The following is a 23,074-nucleotide window of genomic DNA, read 5'->3' on the forward strand; positions in this document are numbered from 1 at the left end:
ACTCAGCTTGTAAACAATTCGTCAAACTTGATCATATGAAAACAATGACTCAAATTTTGGATGCCTAATAGAAAAACTTGGAGAAATTGAAAAAAAAAATACTCATATTTGCAAAAGTCAGTTATTTCGGTTTTTGTAAACACGTGGGATATATTTTATCGGCGAGATAAATTCAAGACAAAAGTGATAATGGGTATATGTGTGGAATATTTTGTGCAATTTTCTCGAAAAACTTGTGAATTAGGACTATGTTTATATGCAACTCGGTTCAATTAGAGAGTTTACATGCATATTAATTCCAAGAGTAACAACAATAGATTCACATTCACATGTTATATAAGATAATAATAATAATTATAATAATTAGCATGCAAAGCATGAGTGAGTAAATGAAATTAAATTAAATACGACTAATGTCCCTCCCGAAGATTAGAGTGGTCAACCAGTTGGTAAGTACATAAAACCTGTTCCTCCAGCTGATCACCCTCGTCAGATATGCCGACCTCCACACAAAGAAGCTCACAAACCCTGCCATCGACACTCCTCTTCCTTCCTGTCAAGACGTCTCATTTCAAATTTCAATTCATTCATTCAAATAAATAAATAATTCCCCCGCCGACGCCTCAGGTCATATGTCACACATGGTTTGTCCAGTGTAATTTGTCAGTCAAGTCTAGTTTGCAGGGTATTAGATTCGATTGGAGATTTACCCAGTGCGTACTTTCGAATAGTAGCCGAGGGTTTTCAATGTCATAAAAAATAAATAAAGAAATAATTGACTACCTTGCTCTGCCTTAGGTCCACCAGTGCCTTGTACCTCCCAATTGTGGCCATGCTGCCTTGATGCTTGTACACAAATCCATCTCCCAAATCCATCTCCTTTGCCCCTTCCGCATGCCCTCCTCCACTCTTCCCTACACGGTTCAGCAACCCTGCCAGGTACTTCCCCTGTCTCTCCGCTACCTGCCTCCAACAATCATATTGTTGTTGTTAGTTGATCGATCAGAATAACTGTCTTAGTTAAAAACTTAAGGCGTTAGGAATTTATATTATTAATTATTTTTCTAATATATAGGACTCTCAACACACTCTCGTTCGGTGGAATTCGAACTCGAGACTTATGACTCTGATATCATATTAGATTATCGGAAGCTATTAGGTGGAGACGGGCATTCTGATCATATAATACAAATAAAATAAAATCAATCAATCCCTAGTAAGGAGTAATTAAGTCCCATGTGGTTAATAATAATTGATTTCTAACTGTACCTGTGCCAAGGCTGGGAGAACCGGCTTCCCTACGCTCTCAAGAAACCCGCTGCAGTCGCCTATGGCGAATGCGTCCTCCTCTGATGGGATCCGAAGCCATTCGTCGATTCCTATCCTGCGCCAATGTTTTTTCCACTCACTCTTTATCCACACACCCAAATTTGTTTCAAGAAAAGTAAATTACACACACACACCTTCCTCCAGGGGATTTGGGGATATCCAGAGAAGTCACAAATGGCGACGGACCGACACCGGTAGACCACACAAGAACACCGTATGGGATGCTGGTGTCGTCGTTGAGAATTATCTTGTCCGCCTCAACATCCCTCACAAGTCCACGAACAAGATGGACTCCTGACTGCAAAAATTGGGAACATATATACCATTATACGTACAATTATTTATATCAATGCTATATAGTATTGTCCTTCACATGCTTATCCATGGCGGTTTCTAACCTTGGTCAGTTGCTTGATCGCGTATTTTCTGAGGCGATCGTCGAATGATGATAGTATCTCATTCGCCTGCAAGATTTATCAGTTGAAAGAGATGGAATGAATCTATCAGATGACAATTTCAGTATCTCATTTTGCTGGCAATGGTTGTGTTTGTGTGTGTATGAATGATAGTTCAGTCTAACCTCAACTAGTGTAACTTGAATGTAATCTTTCACATGTGCATATCTTTGATGAACATCCTTCTGTATGAAGTCACTAAGCTCGCCGCTGAACTCTACTCCGGTAGGACCACCCCCAACAACGACGCAGTGTAAGAGCCTACGCTTCTCTTCATCGCTTACTCCTGTTTGAGCATGACAATTAGAGAGAAAACTGTTGTATATCACCCACAAACGCAGTGATCGTAGCCTATAATGGCGGATTTTCAATACCTGGCACATCTGACAGCATCAGATTCAGAAGCAATTTCCTCCTGATGGCCTGCGCATGATGAACTTCGCGAAGGAATGTTGCGTATTCATTTGCGCCTTTAATCCCAAACGTCGAAGCCTGCGCTCCGGAAGCAATGACTAACTTGTCGTACGCGAGCTTGAAGTTCCATGGATCTATGGCATTAGCTCCTTCAGTGACAGTTTGGCAGCTAATCTAGCACGAGTCAATGTTCATGTCAATAAGTACTATCATTGCCTAGAACAAACGCAGCAACATGGAACAACAATAGCAGTATCATCAAATCAAATTCAGGAGCGCAATCCACAAAGTAGATCCGAAATGAAAGAGGAAAACGAAATGAATCGTTTAATTACCTGGTGATTCCTGAAATCAATTCCAGTACAATTAGCCAGGAAGAAATACGAACCAGGTTCACGAGAAATCGCCGGTTGGATCCTCCCGATCGGCTCAGCAACTGACCGGAACTCCAACGTACCGACGCAAGTAGAAGCCAGCAGCGGAGTGAAGACCATGTGATTTCTCGGCGAAACGCAAACGACATCATAAATTGTCGTATCGATGTCCTTTATCAGCCTGCACCCAGCCCAGCCCGACCCCAGCACCACCACTCTAGGCTTCTCCGTCCTCTTCGTCGGCCCCAAGCCTGGAGGCTTCTCCGCACCGACCTCCGCACTGAAATGCTTCAGCAATTGAACAGTGGGCCCCGGAGGAGCTCCCAACGTCGACGTCGCCGGTCGCTGTCTCTTGGAGAGGACGGCGGCGGAGAGCTGGATGAAATTCCTCAACCACGGCATTCTGAGTGAGTCTGTAGTCCAGCATCAATTAAATCGATCGCGCATCGGAATCCAAATCGAAATCGATCGCGAGGCAAACCGTCAAACAAGTTGCTGAATTGGAATCAATTCATCTAATTCGTTTCTGCGTGTCGTTCCGCATGAATCGAACGCCGCTGCAGATTCCTGTAGATGAAATCCGAGTGCGCGTCGGTAGCTTAAGTTTTGATGGAGTGCGATGAGAGGAGTTGCAGAGTGTATGGACGCCATTGCAGATAACGTCTGGGAAAACCGCCAAAATTATTTTATGTAAATATTTAAAAAAATAATAGAGAAAATTGTGAAGGAGAAACTAATCTTTATAAGAAGGCACAGTGCCGGCGACATATGCATGCACGTACATATTGTGCATCTTTATTATTTATTTAAATACTCCATAAGATTGATATTTATATCATTTTAACTTTATATAAAGAGTAACTATATGCGTAAAAAATAATCGTAATTTAAATAAAACTTAAGAGTATTTTTTATGAGAATGATTATGGTGCTGATTTTTTAAATCAGCACACGTGATATATGTAAACAACACACATTAGTATTACACACAACACATGCTATGTATAATAAAGGCATGTATTGTTTTTTAATAATAATAAGTGTGTTGTATACAAGTATATCATAGACTAAGATCAACTGTTGTGTGTGTTGTATGAGATTATAACATGTGTTGTTAGTTCATGTATTGTATTTGTATTATATTAACATATATAATGTGTTGTCTGTAGTAATATTGTGTGTTGTCTGTAATAATATTGTCTACTGTTGAGACTCTAGCATTTGTGTTTTGTTTATGTGTTGTATGTGTATTATATTAACATATACGATGTGTTGTTCAGTACAAAATTCCGCATTGTAGCCGCCACCATTTTTTATATTAGTGTATAATTATATTTCCTAAAAAAAAAAATAATTTTAAATGAAACATACAAAAATAATAAAAATATTACTTTAAATTTTGATATATGGATGACTATTGAATATCTATATATGGTAAGTACATGTCAGTTATCCTACCCCAATGTACACAATATATTTGAGTACCCATACTATGTATTTTAAAATTATTGTAGAAATTAAAATAAGTATATGATTTAATATAAATACATATTTGATATAATATTTTTTAATTTTAAAAGAATATTACTATATCCGTCCCATAAGAAGAGTACCATGAGTTTTTTGTATGTTGATATTTGAATATTAATTATTATATCAATATGTAGTCCAAATCAAAAGAAAATGACAAAAATACATCTATTAGTCTCTTATAATACAAATACAATGACATTTGTGGAATAAATTATACAAATATAATAATATTTTCAACGTTAAGTACAATGACGTAAAATACAAATATTGCTCCTTTTACGGGATATAGTAGCATATATTTTAGATAAAATATATATATATATATATATTTTAACTTAAGACATATTTTAAGATGTGAAACATAACAATCATGATTATTAATCTAATTAAGTACAAGGCAGGGAACACCGGTTGTTGTGGCTAATAATTATATATGTGTTGTTAATGGAATGTGACCCTCTTTCATCATTACATGTAGACTATTATGTTCGGTTAAGAATTTATTTGAAAAAATAAAATAAAATAAAATAAAATAAAATAATAATATTAATATTAATGTTGGTTTGATTAGATATCTTTTTATTTAAGCAATATGAATGGCTTTTTATTAAAACTAAATTTTCACTTCATTTTGGTTAATGATATGTAAGAAAGCTACAATGATGTGACAAAAAAAAAAGTACATTCTTCTTTATTTATTTTTCAAATTTTTTGGAAGTATAAAATATATTGTTATATTTTAGAATGACTTTGAACATATTTAATGATATTCAAATGGACAAAGTTTTTATTTGTTTTGAAAAATAAAATGTGTATATCATCTATCTATAAATACAATCAAGTTTACAATTTTATTCAAATATGTATTATTTCATAATTTGATATATTTAATCCTTACTTATAATATATATGTCGACTAACAATTGCATTAGATGGATAAAAACTGCTTTTTATTGAAATATTTTAATATGACCTAAATTGAATTTTTTCACTTCCTAAATTAATGGAGCATTGATGGTTAACCAACTAGTTGAGCAAAGGGTATGTTTTTATTTTATTTGGAAAATTGTTTTTTTTTTTTTTAGCCGGGTAATTGACTTTTTGTTATTTTAGTTTAGAAATTAAAGTCTGTACATAATCGTAAGTAAAATTTTTTTAACACAATTGGTTCTCTAACCCAGAGATGTGTACGTGGCACACATGTCGGAGCATCAGTATCCGTCAGGTAGACAAAAAAAGATTCACTTACATGATTAAAATAAAAATGAGTCAATTACAAGATTAGAAAAATATATATATTATTTTGAATTTAAATCAATATTATTTATTATGCATTATTTTCAATAAAAAATATATTATTTCTTCTCACAAAATATCAAATTATATTTTTATTTAAACAAAAATTTAAATCAATTTCAAACTACAACTAAATAAACCATTAAATGTATACAATACATATATATATATACACGTTCGGCTTTGTTTACACATCAATTTTGATAAATTTTACATAATTTAACTTTTCAAAAATATCATGTTAAATATTTTTGCTTATCTAGTTGATATATTTGATCATTTTAGTCATTTAACTAAAATATGTATCGAAATAATCATTGAAAATGTATTATGCAATTAGAATATTATTGATACTTACATGAAAAAAATTAGCATCAAATAGTTATATGAATTTAATTTTATAAATTTATTAAAATATATATTTTTATCTATTTTAAAAATTAAATTCACGAAACTGTAATGTGACTATTTCATGTCAATTCCAATAATATTATGTCTATAAAAATTTTGATATTAGAGGACTTTTTTCGACAATTACAAATTAAATATAAATTTTTATATATGAAAACTTTAGTTAAATCATTAAAATAATAAATAATGTCACATTTGAGACTAAAAATACAAATATCCGTATAATTATAGATATATATTTATTATGTACAAGTTAATTGTTCTTTTTATTAACTTACGCATTAATATATTTCCATTAGAGCATAATTTTTGAAACATTTCTATATATGTACATAATTTAATTTCAATTACATTTATAATTATAAAATTTAAATTAATATCTAATAATTACAATATCAAAATCAATTCAAATTAAACAAATCTTATTTCAAAAAATTTCGAATTCAAAATTTCGCAAAAATGTAAATATACTCTAAATGGCCAAACAAACACGCCTTAACCTTCAAATCATTGCTGTTCGAATTTAATGGTTTTGAATTAATAACAACATTTAATTCGATAATGTGGAAATTAGTTAACATTAAAGTCCATTGAATAATAATAATAATAATAATAATAATAATAATAATAACATAGAAAAAAAATTAATTTCAGTCATAATATAATCAAAATTTATTACTTTTGATCATAATATAAAAAACGAACAATTTTTATCAATTTTTAAATATATAAATTTCTTTATACTCTCTCCGGCCCATTGAAAATTTGTTATTTTTCATTTCAATTCGTCTCGAAACAAAGTTATTATTTTCCAATTTAGTAATTGTTCTATCTGCCTAATATAATAAATATCCTTCCAACTTACATTATATTACACAAATATCATTACTTTTATATTATACAACAATAATACTAGCATTTTTGTTTTTTTTTTTTTCACTACAATTCATTGTAATACTAATATTAAAAAATATACTTCAAAAAAATAAACGACAACCATATGATTGGTTCGAGGAAGTATATAAATTGATTTTTAAATATATAAATTGCTTTATATATTTAATAGCTTACGAAATCTATTCTCCAGACTCCATTTTCACCGCCAGTTTCCTCTCAAAGTATACGCAATTGCGCCGCCGCATGTCGTCGAGCAAGAGGTTGAATTTCAGGAGAATCTTCACCGCAAATGGAAGCTGCGGATGCAGTCGGAAGGCGACCGACATTGTCGAACCTAAATCCAAGTCCAAAAACTCAACCGATCAAAAAAACCGCAACGGAAACGCCAGATCCGGCGACCGTTCTACTTCCGCCGGCGTGGTCTCGTCGGAGGATCTCGATCGTAGCGTCAAATGCTTGGAAACAGTGGCGAGAATCCGCAACAGCCTCCCCGTCGTCAAAGTCTCCGACGATCCTTACAGCGATTTCCGGCGATCGATGCTTCAGATGATATTGGAAAACGAGATCTACACGGAAGACGATCTTCAGCATCTCCTCCGCAGCTTTTTGGAGCTGAATTCCCCACACCACCACGAAGTAATTTTCAAAGCGTTTATGGAGATTTGCAGCACCTGTATCGCCGACGCCGGTGAGGAGTCGTCGGCGGCGCCGCCGCCGTGCTCCTCCGCTGAAACTACGTCACATTAATCACAAGGTACGCGCGCGCGCGTGTGTGCAAACTTGAGCTGTGCCGACCATGTGAATGGCTTTAAAATGATTTTATATAGTATTTTATTAATTTTTGAATGCTCAATCACACCACGTGACTGATTTTTTGATTCCTCAATCCGATCTTCTATTTATCTTCACGTACATAATCATTCACACACTACTTTATACACAATCGTTTTTCAATCACCGAATTCATGTATATATATTTCAATATAACTTCAGATCGTACACAAAAATCACAACCAAATGGAATCAATCAGCAAAGATAGCATTTGCAGTTTGAATCTAGAATATATATATATATATATATTTATATATACTTTCTCCCTCCCGTGGATTTCAAATTGATCTTTTGGAATTTTATATGAATAGATTAAAAAATAATACTCCAAATATTGACGTTTACTTTTGAGAAAATAATATTATTTTAATTATAGCGAGTAGTTAAAAGTAGTGTAGTGATATTTTTGTCCTTACTTTGTGATGTAAAAGTAAGGGTATTTGTGGAAAAAAAATAAAGTATTTAATAAAATGTTAAATTTGTAATTAGACGTTCCAAAATAAAAATATGTAAACATTGTAAGTGGACGGAGGGAATACTATCTTTTTGTTCATTTTTTTATTTTCTTTTGTCTCACTAATTTGTTTTTTTTTTTTTGAAAATATAATTATATATTTTAATAATAATTATTTTAATTTTAATTTTAATCAATAATTATTTTTATTAAATTATAATTATTTTAACTAATATATTTTTTAATTACTTAGATAATTTTTACTAATTTATCTGAGTAATTATACGATTGTATTGAGTAAAATTTAAACGTATTTTATTATTAGTATGTAATTATTATTTGTAAATAAAAAAATAAATATTTTAAAATAAAACTATAATAAAAATGATACTTTAAAACGAAACAAAATTACTATATATTAAATATATTTGAATTAGAAGGAGAATTAAAGTCGGAAAGCAACTAGAAAAGTTTGTTGAAGAGTGGGAGTTGGATTTTGACTTGTAGCATATTCACATCATCAATCAATTTTATTTTTATTTATTTTTTTAATGACAAGGGAAGGGACCGCAATCAAGAGTTTTGAACTAATTCACGGTCACGTGTCAACCCTCATCCGATCACAACTCATCAATAATTCATTTTGCCACATGCATTGCATTTACATAAAAATTAAGGCTACATTTACTTACAGATCTCGACTGAAGAAGTAGAATTTTGTCACTGTTAATTTTTTTTTTCAAAAATATTTTATTAAATACTCTTTCCGTCTCGCCACCGATAATTTTTTTTTTTTCTTTTTTATATCCCACAAAAGATGACATCTTTCTATTTTTGTAAGTTTATTGATCTTAAACATACTTAAAAAATACTCCATTTGTCAAGCCAGAAAGTATACACATTTTTATTTTTTATTTTGGGACGTTCAATTACAAAGTAAACATTTAATCAAATACCTCATTTTTTTTTTACAAATACTGTTATTTTACATATCATCATTGTTTTTATACCAAAAGTAAGGGCAAAAATGTCATTACACTACTTTTAATTAATCACTATAATTAAATTACTATTATTTCTTAAACACCGCGCCAATAGTAAATGTTTACTTTATCCGTGGATGGAGGGAGTATAAATCAATTTAATTAAACTTCTAACATCTTACAGGTAGGACTCACCCAGAACCCCTTTATTTTTATATCTCTCTTCAATTAAAAAATACTTTTATCTACCTTTAAAACTTCTCATTTTTATAAATCTAATTTATGATAATAATAAATAAATAAATAAATATATTTTGTATTCATTTGTATTATATAAAATATTATTGTCTACAAAATGATATCTATATTGCATATATTTTATTAAGACCTGCACCATCTAAAATACCGTATTCTTAACAAAATGCTTCATCTTCCGTAGTATTTATTTTCTATAGTTGTATTTGTTCAGTGTTTTATATATGAAATATAAAAAAAATATACTATTAATATAAAAGATAATATTTTATACTATAAATTTTTTATTTGTATAAGTGAATATAATGTATATATATTATAATTTTAATAATATTAATTGGAAAGCAAGTAGAAAAATGTTAATGAATATACCCTACATATTATATAAAAAAATATACTTAATAGTTATTTTTATTATATGGAGTACTTGCTTTTATTTTCAAGTTTGTTTTGTATTTTTAGTTTGAAAATATTTTTTAGGTGAGATATAAAAAATATATCGATAATATAAAATAATATTTCGTATAATTTATCTTTTTAGGAAAATATGGAGAGAGAGAAAATCCCTTATTTTTTAAGTGACTTTGTAATATATTGTAAGTTTTAGATTTTTGAAAATAGTTAAAAAAGCTTTGATATAATGTTTTATATAAAAGAAATTGTATTAATGTAATATGTTTTACAAAAATGAGTATAACATTATTAAAATTTCTCAAAATATATGTATAAACAGAGTGGAATCATCAATTGTCATTTTATTTTGGGTATAATTTACATGTTCTTTCAAGCAAAAAAATAAGTGCTATTTTTTAATATATATATATATAACCCAATATATAGTACTCCTTCCGTCCCATGTAATATGGGTGTATTACTGTATACAGGTAAAGTATAATTAGTAAGTAATTAAAAAATATATTAGTAAAAATAATTATAGATTAAGATTAAGATAATTTAATTAAGATTAAAAAATTAAATTTTAAATTTTAAAATAGGGTTAAAGTGTATAATTAATTTTTCAAAAAAAAAAGGATAAATTATATGGGACAAACGAAAATAAAAAATAGAGACAAATTATGTGGAACGGAGTATCATAAAATAAAAGTAAAAAATTACATAAATGTGTATCCAATAAAAGTTAATAATTCAAATACTCAAAAGAACATTCTAGAACACCATCAAAATTCTTGGTACTTGGACAATAAAAATATTTAAAATTATACTCCCTTCGTTTTTCTAAAATAAAAAAATAAAAAACAACGGGGGATACAATTAAAACTATGATCATTAACAAAAACATACCGGTGTTTTTGGCCAAATTATTTTAGTATTATTATTATTATATTTTTTATTATTTAAAAATATTTTATAAATATATATAATTAATTAATGTTTTTATTTGAAATTATGAAAAGAACAAACCATGAATGCTTAATTATTAAGTTTTATTTCTTTTTAATATTATTCTTAATACTATCACATTTAGCTCTGTTTAAAAAGAATCCAAATAAATGAATTAATTGAGCTATTATTTGGCTTTCCATAATTGATTATCGATGATTACGCAGGTATAATAATAACAATGGTACGATTGTTTTGTGAGATTGTTGAAAATAAATTTTTTTTATATAAAATAGAAAGAGAATTATGTAGAAAATATAAAAATAATAAATATTTATAATGTATTAAATTTTTTTGAAAAAAATATGTGAGAAGAAAAAAAAACTCTAGTTTTTGTTTTCAAATAGTAACTTTAAATGGGATATTTAATTAAAAAATAAATATAAATTATACTTCTCAATTCAGAATAATTATGATTTTTATTTTTTTTGTTGTGTACTAAACTTGGATAGTCTAGTAAAATGTTTATCCTCTCATAATTTTATTAGTCTTACTTTAATAAACAATAATTATTTTTTTATTATTATTTTTTTATTCCACTATTTTTTAATAATTCTTTAATAAAAATTTCATAATTACAAACTTTATTTTTTACCTATTATACTTTTATATAAAGAAATTATTATTATTTTAATATTCATATCCGAGCAAAATAATATATAAAGTATTCCGGACAAAAATAAAAAGTAATATATATATATATAACACAGTTGGTGTGTTCACCCAAGATTATTTTACTAACAAATTTTTCATAAACTATTTACACAGTATAATATATACTACGCTATCAAATTATCCAAACAATAAATAAAGAGTTTTTAATCATATATATTAATTATTATTTAAAACTATAAATTGTACTATTACTCATATAGAAATAATAAAATGATATAAATTATTATTATTAATTAATTAAATCTATGACCTTAAATATTACAAACTAAAAGTATCAAATTATTTGGAGACCGATGGAATAATTAATAAAATAAAATAATTATATTTTTAAATGAAATATAAAAATATATTATTATATGTGAAAATTCTATTTATTAAATTAAAAATGAAGACATTGTAGAACTTAAAATTATAAAATAAATATATCCACCCAAAATATATATATATAATACCTTTTCCATCCCACTTGAATATACAATTTAAGATTTTATAATCAATTAAAAAATAATATTTCATTAATTAATAAAAATACGCAAAGAATTTTTACCATTTTTATTATTTGATTTTATATATAAAATAATTATAAGTATAATAATATATTTATAATTTATATAAATTTTAAAAATATTTTAGTATTATTGTACATTTATTTTTACTTAGTATACAGAAGATACTTTGAATGGGCATGAAGGAGTATAATAGAATAAAATAAAATAAAATAAAATAAAAAACAAATATATACAAGTAAATAAAGATTGACAACAATTTTCATCTAAAACACAAAATCTAAATTTATCCTCCTTCATAAATTCAACCATTTGTTTTCACCCAAGCTATAAAAATAGCACTAGAAAAATCCACAAACCATCATCTCTACATGCAAGAATACACTTTCGGGTAGCGATCGCGGATTCCTACGATATTAAAAAAATGGAATTCCGGCGGGAGATTCCCGTTGGATTTCAAGAAAATCAGGATCCGACGAGCCCCTTGTATTTAGCATACGACATTATGAATGCGAACACAACTAAGCACATAATGCCAGTCAATATAACCACCTACACCGTAATAATTAGACAGATAGTTTCAGAGACTATGAATATCAGGAAAAGAAAATAGTGATAGAGTCGATATGGATGTCGATACTGACCCATTTGAACATGTAATCGTGATCATCGTTCCATGTGTAGGGGATGTTCATACCGAAGATACCGGCCACTAAAGAATATAGGGCGAGGCACATGGTTCCGGAACTAAGAAATAACTCGAGCTGTGGTCGACACGAGCGAATTAATTTTCGTGAAATAATGAATGCAAATACGTGTTCAGATAAGCCGGAAAGTTAGGGAGATGAACCTGAATGAGCTGGTTTCGATGGTTGTCAAGCTGCAACAGGAAATGTGATGCAATGGTTTAGGTATGCGAGAAGATGCGCCATAGAAATTGAACAAAAATATGTGTTGATATGATAATCTCACCTGGATATTTATATAATCTTCAGTGTTGTCAATGTATTCACGAAGCTGTTGAGAAAGACAAGCTGTTAAATAAATAACTATGCCCTGTAAAACTGTAAGGAAAGTTCAAAAGTTGCAAAACTTCGACCCACAGTTTATTCTTAACCTTTCTACAAGTCAATTTATAACTTATAGTGTGAAGAACATTTTAAAAGAACATTTTAACAGCTTGCATACCGTGGTTAATTTGTTGAACGTGCCGTCGATTTGCATAAAGTAGGCCTGCACATGAATACAAGGATATTATAATTATTATTCTTTTCAAAAGCTCAATCATAAAAAATCATATTCAGCAATTAACAATACCTCAAGCAACATTTCAAGTTCCTCGACATCATTCTCATCTCCGCGAACTGTTAGAACACTTGCTCTACTGGCACGAGATATCTTAGAACCAATGGTAGGTGACGCAAGGTACCAACTGGCAGCACCAGAGCTACTCACAGGCGATGCACTGGCTAATTTTCTGGATAAATAAAGGTCTGCCATGTCATCGTCATCATCCAATAGTTGTTCCAGTTCATCCCTGACCTGAATACAGCAAAAATTACAATGCAATAATCAGTAAAGATAGACTTGAGATCCATGAAGCAACGCAGTAATCTTGATTCATATTTTATCAGTTTCCAAAATATCAAGCTAATTAACAATCATCGAAAGCCGGCAATTTGAGACAATGAAGCAAAGCACAGATAGTGATAAAAAAGAGACATTGCACAACATTCTTGAAAATATTTAATGTTTAGGTTATTTTCAAATCATATAATGAGGTTTAGTATAATTTTTCTGTATTTTATGAAATTCAAGTGCAGCAGGCACGAAGCATAAAGAGCACATTACAATCACCATGACCTCATCTAGGAAAACATAATCTCAGAGATCCAGTCAAACTGTATCACAGTTTTGGCAGCGAAAGCAAACAGTAAGGCGATCGGTAATAGTGTAGATCAGAATTTTTAGATCTTGAGTCCAACAAAACAGAGAAGTGGTATCACAATCATTTTAGGAATTGTGGAAATTACAAAAATCACAGTTATTGATTTGAATGTGTAACAAGAATAGTCATTGACATGGTTGTAAATGGCGCACAGTGCAGCATGGGGCAAGGCCTTTGCCATGTCAGCATCATAAATATTAAATGTATAATTAAAACCAAATAAATATATGTACAATCAATATCTATATGCATTGTGATATACCCCCACAAGATGTGTGAATTTTGTAAAGTTCCTTTGAATTTTTTTTCTAACAAACTTACATTGCGATGAGTAGAGCCGAATTCATGGGGACTTAATGAACTACTTTTGGAAAACGGTTCTTTAAATAATGAAAAAGTAGAATAAAAGTGTGCAAACACTCTTCAAATGCATTCAATTTTTAACAGAACCACAAACGTGATTTTATTTTCAGTCTGTACACTTCTAAGAATCTAGTGACCGGTTCTATAGTTTGGTATATAATAAACAAGGAAAGAAAAATACAAAAGGGAAAAGGATTAGTCCGTCTATTATAGAAAAAACAGAACTGCATCGATCTTTCATTCAAAACCAATTGTTGAACATTATTGGAAATCGTTTTACTTTTCAATTTGCATTCATTTTCATACCAATGCCCAATACACGTTGTAGGTTGCAACACACACAAGTCTACTAAGTTTTAAAAAAGTGCACAACAGTAAAAGGGACAAGCCACAGTACTATAGCATACGGCAGCGGTAAGAAAGACGAATAAGTATATCAGAAGGAGAATAGGGTGTAGTAGGTAATGTTTCTATCATTTGAGCGGTAAGTATAGGTAAATGTGTGACAGGTTTCATATCCGAATGCTAATTAACAAACAAGAACACTGAAAATTTTTAATTTAAATGATTAAGCTAAAGCACAAAAAGATCACTATGAGTAACCCCATTAATCTGAGACAACACATACTAAAGCAAGAATATCTCAACATTAAAAAACATTTAGGAATGGGACATAAAAAGGTAGAGTTGTAGTTGAGCAGAAGTCTCAGAACCAAAACAAACATTGAAAAGAACTTCATATCAAATTATTTTGCACTTATTATAAAGGAGTGATACCTTTTGTACACGAGCAGTTAGTCTAGTCATCTGACTCTTTAACTTCCGTACACGGTCCAAGTTACGGCTACTAATCTGAAATTGCATTGGTTCAAGAAAACACAAAACTATATAATAATTGACTTTGTCAATGTCCATAAAGAGAGAGAGAGAGAGAGAGAGAGAGAAAGAGATCATGAAATTTTGTGTTCAAAAGAGGTGCATTAACATGCTATTAATTGCAATAACATTACAAATATTTACAAAGTATGCAAACGTTCTGAAAGGAATAAATAGATTTCAATCAAATAATTGACATGTGACTAGGAACACCTAAAACTTATGAGCCTAGATTTGATTACCTAAAACTTCTTTATCTTTATGAATCTTCATTTGATTAATAAACACTTACTAATGTATGTATAAACATATCAAGAATGGGAATCAATATTATAGGGATAATTAATATCAAATTATGAACAAAAATAAATTAAAAAAAAAAAAAATCCACCGCTTGATGAGCAAACAAATCAAGCTTAACAATAGCATGCTTAACTCGGCTAATTTAGTTCGATAAAATATCTACAGGTTCAGAACTGGTATAGATGAACAAGAACTCTCGTACCAATAACTACAAAACAAAGAAGTTTAAAAAATGTAGTTGTACTAAATGCAATGAACCTTGTTATTTTATGGTATTAAACTTGATGTGTTTGCCTCACATATCATATTAACGAACTACTAAAAAGATATATACCTTTGACGTAAGCATATCTAAAGCCGGGTAAACAGCAGACTCCAATTCTATTGTGCGGGCGGAAAGGTAACTACAAATGGCTTCTAGTGCTACCTCAAGGGCACGGAACTCAAAGGGCGAATCTGCATCACACAATGAAGTAAAAATATTAATTCATGCAAACGGGTGCAGATGCACTGCAGGCCAATTAAAATAAATAAATAAATAATAATTGCACCATCTGCAACTATGAAAATAGAGAAGTATTTAAGAAATACCATCTTCTTCGCCATTTTCAACATCAGGCTGCATAGGCATATCCCTGCCATCTGTATTGCCATCTGCATTGTCTTCCTGATTGGTAATGGCAGGTTTTAATCTCCTTCGAAGGTCCTCCACAATGGGAACAACATTATCGTCCGATGGATCACGAAGCAATACCTAATAAATTATATTTTTATCAATGTCTCCATGTAAGGTGGAGCAGAAACATCTAGACTCAACCTCAACCGCTTGATCAAATAATCTATCATAAAATTCCTTTCGACAAAAAATGGCTTTGTATTCTCTGCCAACAAATCACCATGCTAATCATCTCAAATTCAAAGTTTCTTTTACTGTAATTCTGGTTTATTAAGCTTACACAGAACTCGAATTTCAGTTGATTCATTAAGTTCAACACAATCACAAACAACCTAAATTCATAAACCTAGTGTCAATCGATTAAAACCTATTTGTCACTCTAACTATTACACTTCATCAAGTATAAACTCAGAAGAGCAGGTAACAATTTCATTCACTCACTAAGAAGTTCAATAAACTCTTAATAAACTAAAAGTTAAATATAAAGAATGCAAAAGAGAAGTAGCCCATCTGAGATGAAAACACCCACCTCCTCCGATGTGATGATAGCCTTGATATGCTGCATTGCACCATGAAAAAAGAAAGTGTTAGCTCATGAGTGCATACACACTAAAACCAGCACGCCAAGCCAAATCGACTCAACTTCAACAATGCTCGTACAACTAAGGGATTAGTATCAATAACAACACTTCAAAGAATTCCCAAATGAATCCATACTTTTATTCCACATGCAAATATACGAAAATTTTAACCATAAACTAAAAAATTCAACAGCTTGCAACACTGCAAAATCATCCATGGCTTTCGGAAACTTTATGCACTGAAGTTGAAAATTAAAATTGGTGGAACTTGAAAAACCTAAAAATTAGAAACTTAACCAGCTTCAAATATAAAAAACGTAAAAACAAGAACTGCCTATAAAAGGATTCAATTCAACTCCTAAAGCAAATTTCAATCTTCAAAACTCACCAAATTGAATTACTTCTTACTTCCTAACAGCATTACCGCCTATTGCTACATCTATCACTGTAAAGATCACTCAAAAAGCATACATCTAACTACCCAAAAAAAAAAAAAAGAAAAATTAAAATAAATAAATAAATATAGAAAAGAAAAACCATAACCGAAAACCTTCGTACCTCTAAATTGAGAACAATGGCTCTCTCACGGCCGAGGATTGCAGAGGGATAAGACAAGAGAGGATCGAGAATGCGAAGATCACGAGCGTGTATCTGCACGCGGTGCATGATTGCGTACTTATCTACATCGAGTACGATTTCCTGGCCAGATGAATCGATCAAAATCCAACTTCTGGAACCCGTCCCCTTCTTCTTCAACCCTCCAACAGCATTGGGAGTGTCCATCGGCACTACAGACGCGCCTTCTCTACCCGCCATCGTCAATCAAATCAAAGATTCCGTCGCTATTCACAGCCCGACTGTCAATTCGCCCTTCTGGAAGAGAATTTGCGATGTGTAGATTCAGTCTGGAAGAGGAAGAGGAAGAGGCTGTGTGTCTACTTGTAGCCTCGGCAGGTGTCTCTGTGTATTTGCAGAATGAAATTGAACCATCACTTCGTCCCCGTCTTGAAACCCTAGGCAAGAACAAAATACTTTCTTCTAATCCGTCCAACTAACTGCAAACGTTCACAATCGTAAGTTTCTCATTCGTTTATGCATTAAAAAGTCTAGTTTATGAAAGTTGAGTTTGGCAATTAGTGACTTGATTCAATAAATTATTAGCTTATTCAATTAGTTAGTTTGACTAGCTGAGTCAATTAACGATTTGTGTTAAAATATTTGGTACAACAGTAATAGTTGTTTATACATAAAAAAGACTATTAACGACATTGATATATTATTTTTTAAAATATTTAATTTTATTCATTTTGGTTTGAAATTTATGAAATTTTTTGTCATTAATTATTAAAATTATAAAATATTTATTTTTATTTTTATTATTTAAATTAAAAAAAATTATTTTTACTAAATTATAATAATATTTTATTAAAATTATATAAAATATAAAATAATAAATCTTTCGTATATATATTTTTATTATATTAATTATTTTTTTAATATATATAAATAAATTAATAACTTTTATTTTTTCTATTTGATTTAATTTAGAAATTTATATATTTTACAAATAAAATAATTTATATGTAATAATTAATAATAGTAATTGTTTTAAATTTAAAAAATAAAAATATAATTTAATAAATTAAATATATTAATAAATACTGCTATAAAAATATATTTATATTTATAAAATAAATAATTAAATTTTAAGGGTAAATAAGAAATAACTAAAATTAAAATTTCTTTCAAAATGTTGGGTAGATGAATTTTTCAAAAATTAGCTTTTTTTGTCCAAAAAATTCTTTCAAAAAACTAATTTATAAAACAGCTAAAAACTAAGCTCTTGAAAAGCTGTTACCAGACAACCTCAAAATCAAATACAAATTTTTTATTCTGTTTGATTATTTATCTTTTTTTCTGTATGTAAAAAGAATCAGAAGAGCCGCATACAGGTAAATTTTGGCCTATTTTGATGTTATTATTTTTAAAAATATAATCAAATTTAATTCACATACTTATACATTTTTTACTAGTAAATGATATTTTTAATATAGTTTTTTTTGTTTATTTTTTATGAATCGAACAAGAAAAATAATAAATTGAAAAATATAATAGATCAAATTCTACTATGATTTTTTTTATTAATTAATTTTCGTATTTTTCTAAGAAAAAAATAATCTTAACAAAAATTAAATTAAATAACCTACTATTATGTCTTCTTTTCTTTTTTCTTTTTTTCGGACCTAGATTGCAGAGTATTAGGTTCGACCGGGGGTTTACTTAGTACGCACTTTCGGATAGCGATTACAAATTCTCACATCATAAAATAAATAAATAAAATTATTAACGAACGAAATATTAAAATGTCTACCTATATGTTTATACAAGTTTGTTTGATTTTGATATAAATTTAAATTTTATTTTACTTTTATAGTCACAGTTAAATTTAAGAAAGAGGGTAATTGCTAAATAATTAAAAAAAGTATTAATAGAAATAATTATATACTCCCTCCGTCCCACATATTTTGGGCGTGTTACTTTAGATATTCTCACATAATTTGTCTTTTCTTTTTTTTTAAAAAAAAAAATTTGATTATATACTTTAATCATATTTTAAAATTTAAAATTTAATTTTTAAATATTAACTAAATTATTTGTTATCTTAATTTTAATTTATAATTATGTTTAGTAAATAATAATTACTTTTACTAATATACTTTTTAATTATTTACTAATTATATTTGACCTAATTATATCTCGTATCTAGAATAATGCCCACATCTTATCTAACATGGTCGGAGTAAGTAACTAAGAAATGAATTAGTAAAAATAATTATTGATAAAAATGGTTATAAATTAAAATTAAGATGACTAAATTGTTTAATTAAGATTAAGAAAATTATAAATTATGATATTTTAAATATGATTAAAATGTATAATATTTTTTGAAAGGACAAATTATATGGAACATACGAAAATAGAGACAAATTATGTGAGACGGAAAGAGTATAATTAAAATAATTAATTAGTATAAATAAAATTTAAAAAAATTAAAAATTTTAAATGTAATTAAATATGTAATCATTTTTTAAAGAATGGCATAAAAATGCTGCACGTGAGAGGGTGGGAGTAATTTAAATATTATTTTCATATAATATTTTATTAAATATATATATTTTTTTAAAATGTAATTTTTATTTGGATTTTATTTTATAAAATAGCTCAGCCAAATATGCTAGTTTTTTTAAAAGTAGAAATCAGGAGGGCAGCTCCTGCATCATTCCGAACGTGCCCTCACAAAGTGGGTGTGCGTCCGTACGAGTATATTAAATTCCAATAAGCAATATAAAAATGATAATATAATAATTTAAATAATTTTCATTTAATCGGTGACCCAATCAATTTATATAATTATGAACAATTAAATAATAATAAATTAATCAAGCTGGAGGCCATATAGAACACCGGCGTGCTTCTCATGGCCCCCACTCGCCACAAAGTACACGTCTCTAATCTTCTGAAACGCATGCCACGTCAGCAAGCTATCGGACCCGGCCTGATGCGACTTCCCGACGACCCGGTCCACTTCCAGAGACCGGGCGACCCGGTCCAGTCCGCCGTACAAGCTGTTACAAAACCGCATCAAATGCTTCACGTCGTACACGTTTTCACCGAACAGAGCCCGCACCACCGCCAGAAACTCGCCGAGCCGCCGTGGGAGCCGGCGGCGCGTCAGAGCCTTCACCAGATAACCGAAATCGTACGCGCTGTGGAACGTCACCCAGCTCACGCCGTCGTTGCACACCAGCCCCGACCCCATCATCCGCTCGGCGAACGCCGCCGAATCCACGCCGGCGTCGCGGTGGCGGTCGAAGTCGATGCCGTGCCGCCGGAGAAGCTCGATCGAGTCCGCCGCGTGAAGGTCACGCGCCACGTCGAAGTCGGAGAAATTGAACTGCCAGATAAACCGCTCTCCTCCACCGCCGCCGCCGCCGCCGCCTAGGTCGGGGAGGTTCCCCGCCGCGTCGGAGAGCGTGAGACCGATCTGAATGAGATTGAGCGCATCTACGTTCGATTTTAGCAGCTTATAATGATCGGACGGCGAGGAAGGGCGGCGGTGCGCCGGCTTGATGACGACGCCGGGGAACTCGGTGTCCATGGAGACGAAGGGGTAGCGATCGACGAGATCGGAAATGAGATCGAACTCGGCGTCGAGATTTTCCGACCAGACTTGCCGAATCTTAACAACCACAGCATCATCTTCTCCGATCCCCATAGATTTAGATTTCGATCCTTCTTCTTGGAAACCCTAATTGAAACCCCCAAAAATTTAAATCGATAAATATGAAATTGGAGAGTGGACATGATGCAGGAATTGAGGAAATGAATAGTTTTATACACAGAGAGATAGAAAGGGAAGGGGAAAGAGTGAAGGAAGGTTCATTGAATTTAATTAATTGACTATTCTCAATGTTTTCTGACCGGACACGCCTTTCACCGTGTTGTGAACATATTTATTTAATTTAATAATAATAATAACAATAATACCTATCCAATTATCGGATACAGAGTGGGGTAACTAAAAGTAGTGTGATGATATTTTTGCTTTTATTATTATTATTGTTTTTTTTATAAAAGTAATGATGTGATATAAAATAAAAATATTTGTAAAAAAATATAGAATATTTAATAAAACAATTACTTTGTAATTGAACGTCCCAAAATAAAAATATATATACTTTGTATGAAGCATTCTTTTACTAAAAATAAAAAAAACGAGAAAGACAATAAAAATAAAAGAATTTATAGAAGTATAAAAAATAATAATTTTTTATTAAAATAAAAATAAATTTAAATGACGATAATATATATATATATATATATTTTATTTGGATGAGATAGGAGTGGTAATAATTAGTAAATGCACACTACACTACGGGTAGTTAGCAGTTGCAGTAGTGTATGTTGGAAGAGTCAACATTGAGCGCCTACACTAGCTTTGACTTACTTAATATAAAATTTATTTGCATATTGTTTAACAGTCAACAATAATTGGGGGAGACCGGAGACGCAGTCACACACCACTTTCTCATTTGCTAACAATATCGGTATATGCTAATAATTGTCGAAATATTTTAGATATTATTTTTAAATTTTTAGAATTTAGGTTTAATAAATTAAAATTAAAATTTTATCTTTTTCAAATTTGAATTTACTTTTATATTATATATTTTTTTATTTTGATAATCAATAGTATTTGATATTGATAATATAAAAAATAATAATAATAATACTTATTTAGTCTTGCGTATATGCACTTTAATTTTATTTGAAATTTTTTAATTTATATTTTTTTTTAATTTTAATTAGACTAAGTAGATTTTAATATGTAATTATTTATATTATATGATAATTATATTTAAGGTAAACTGGTTTTTTAGTCCCGTAACTGGACCTCCCTCTTTATCATTTTAGTTCTGTAAGTGGAGCATGTGGCAAACTGGTCTCATATGTAAAAAAATTTCGTTATTTTAGTCCTCCGGCGCCGAAGACGCCCGCATGGCTCGCCGGAGGTGACGTGTCCGCCAGGTGTCCCGCCAGGTCAGCAACACCTGGCGAACACATGGATTTATTTTTTTTCATTTTTTTTAATTTTTTTTAATTGGACTAAATAAAAAAAATAAAAAAATAGAAATAAAATTTAAAATAAGTTTTTAAAAAAATTAGGAAAATGAAAAAAAATAATAAAAAAAAAACCACGTATCTGCCAGGTGTGTCGGACACGTCACATCCGGCGAGCCACGCGGGCATCTCCGGCGTCGGAGGACTAAAACAACGAAAATTTTTCACTTATGAGACTAGTTTGCGACAGGCTCTACTTACGGGACTAAAATAATAAGATGGTCCAGTTACGAAACTAAAAAAAATAGTTTACTCTTATATTTATTAATATATTTTAAGTTATTTACTAATTATATTTATTTTAAATTTTTATGCCTCGGCTCAAATACTAGATGCTATAGAAGGGTAGTATTTTATATTAAATAATTGATTTATTTAATAAATAAAATATATGATATAGTATTATATTAGTATGTATACATTACAAGTTTTTTTTTTAAGACCATAAATCCAATTTTGATCTAATCAAATCATTATTGTGTTGATTTCATTTAGTAATTCTTTCACATAAAAGTAATAAATATATATTATTGTAGCATATTTATGATACAATATATGTTTCATTATAATTCAGCATATATTGTCTTGTAAATCAATATATGATATTTTATAAGATAACATATATTGTGTTATGAAAAATATGTGATAATGCTTTTATTTATATGATATGTTGACCGATCAAATTAGTATCAAGCTTATTTGATTGAGTTAGCACTTGCTCGCGCCTATTTTTTTAGTAATATTTTTTTAAAAGAATTATTACAACAAAATTATTGAATGAATACACCATATTGCGTTTGTGGGAAGTTGGATTTTTTTAATTTAAATTG

General features: G+C 29.9%; 4 protein-coding genes across 5 annotated transcripts; 1 reads left to right on the forward strand and 3 right to left on the reverse strand.

The window, feature by feature from the left end:
* Window positions 1–233: 233 nt before the first annotated feature.
* On the reverse strand, window positions 234–3,258 carry LOC127244189 (internal alternative NAD(P)H-ubiquinone oxidoreductase A1, mitochondrial-like). Of its 2 annotated transcripts, none has more exons than XM_051264615.1 (8): window positions 2,534–3,258; window positions 2,159–2,372; window positions 1,910–2,070; window positions 1,728–1,793; window positions 1,464–1,627; window positions 1,270–1,384; window positions 784–963; window positions 234–553 (listed from the first exon to the last, which is right to left on the reverse strand). In XM_051264615.1, the coding sequence occupies exons 1-8, from the start codon at window positions 2,972–2,974 to the stop codon at window positions 401–403; spliced, it is 1,494 nt and encodes a 497-aa protein (XP_051120572.1). In that variant the 5' UTR covers window positions 2,975–3,258; the 3' UTR covers window positions 234–400. The 2 variants fall into 2 exon arrangements, with proteins under 2 accessions (XP_051120572.1, XP_051120573.1); XM_051264616.1 differs by having other exon boundaries at window positions 2,159–2,367; window positions 2,534–2,862.
* A 3,607-nt stretch (window positions 3,259–6,865) lies between these two features.
* LOC127244304 (transcription repressor OFP8-like) lies at window positions 6,866–7,626 on the forward strand. The gene has a single exon (XM_051264778.1). The coding sequence runs from the start codon at window positions 6,953–6,955 to the stop codon at window positions 7,454–7,456; it is 504 nt and encodes a 167-aa protein (XP_051120735.1). The 5' UTR covers window positions 6,866–6,952; the 3' UTR covers window positions 7,457–7,626.
* Window positions 7,627–12,008: 4,382 nt separating this feature from the next.
* On the reverse strand, window positions 12,009–17,640 carry LOC127244391 (magnesium transporter MRS2-I-like). The gene is made up of 11 exons (XM_051264898.1): window positions 17,121–17,640; window positions 16,511–16,540; window positions 15,897–16,059; window positions 15,640–15,761; window positions 14,904–14,978; window positions 13,133–13,357; window positions 13,004–13,048; window positions 12,788–12,832; window positions 12,666–12,695; window positions 12,460–12,579; window positions 12,009–12,367 (listed from the first exon to the last, which is right to left on the reverse strand). Exons 1-11 carry the CDS (start codon window positions 17,376–17,378, stop codon window positions 12,281–12,283), a joined length of 1,200 nt encoding a protein of 399 aa, XP_051120855.1. The 5' UTR covers window positions 17,379–17,640; the 3' UTR covers window positions 12,009–12,280.
* A 2,282-nt stretch (window positions 17,641–19,922) lies between these two features.
* On the reverse strand, window positions 19,923–20,964 carry LOC127244067 (probable CCR4-associated factor 1 homolog 11). Its single transcript, XM_051264377.1, has one exon. It carries the CDS (start codon window positions 20,836–20,838, stop codon window positions 19,999–20,001), a length of 840 nt encoding a protein of 279 aa, XP_051120334.1. The 5' UTR covers window positions 20,839–20,964; the 3' UTR covers window positions 19,923–19,998.
* Window positions 20,965–23,074: the final 2,110 nt, after the last annotated feature.

Source organism: Andrographis paniculata, unplaced genomic scaffold (assembly GCF_009805555.1).
Source record: "Andrographis paniculata isolate CXL003 unplaced genomic scaffold, ASM980555v1 Contig9END, whole genome shotgun sequence".
Lineage (NCBI taxonomy): Eukaryota > Viridiplantae > Streptophyta > Magnoliopsida > Lamiales > Acanthaceae > Andrographis > Andrographis paniculata.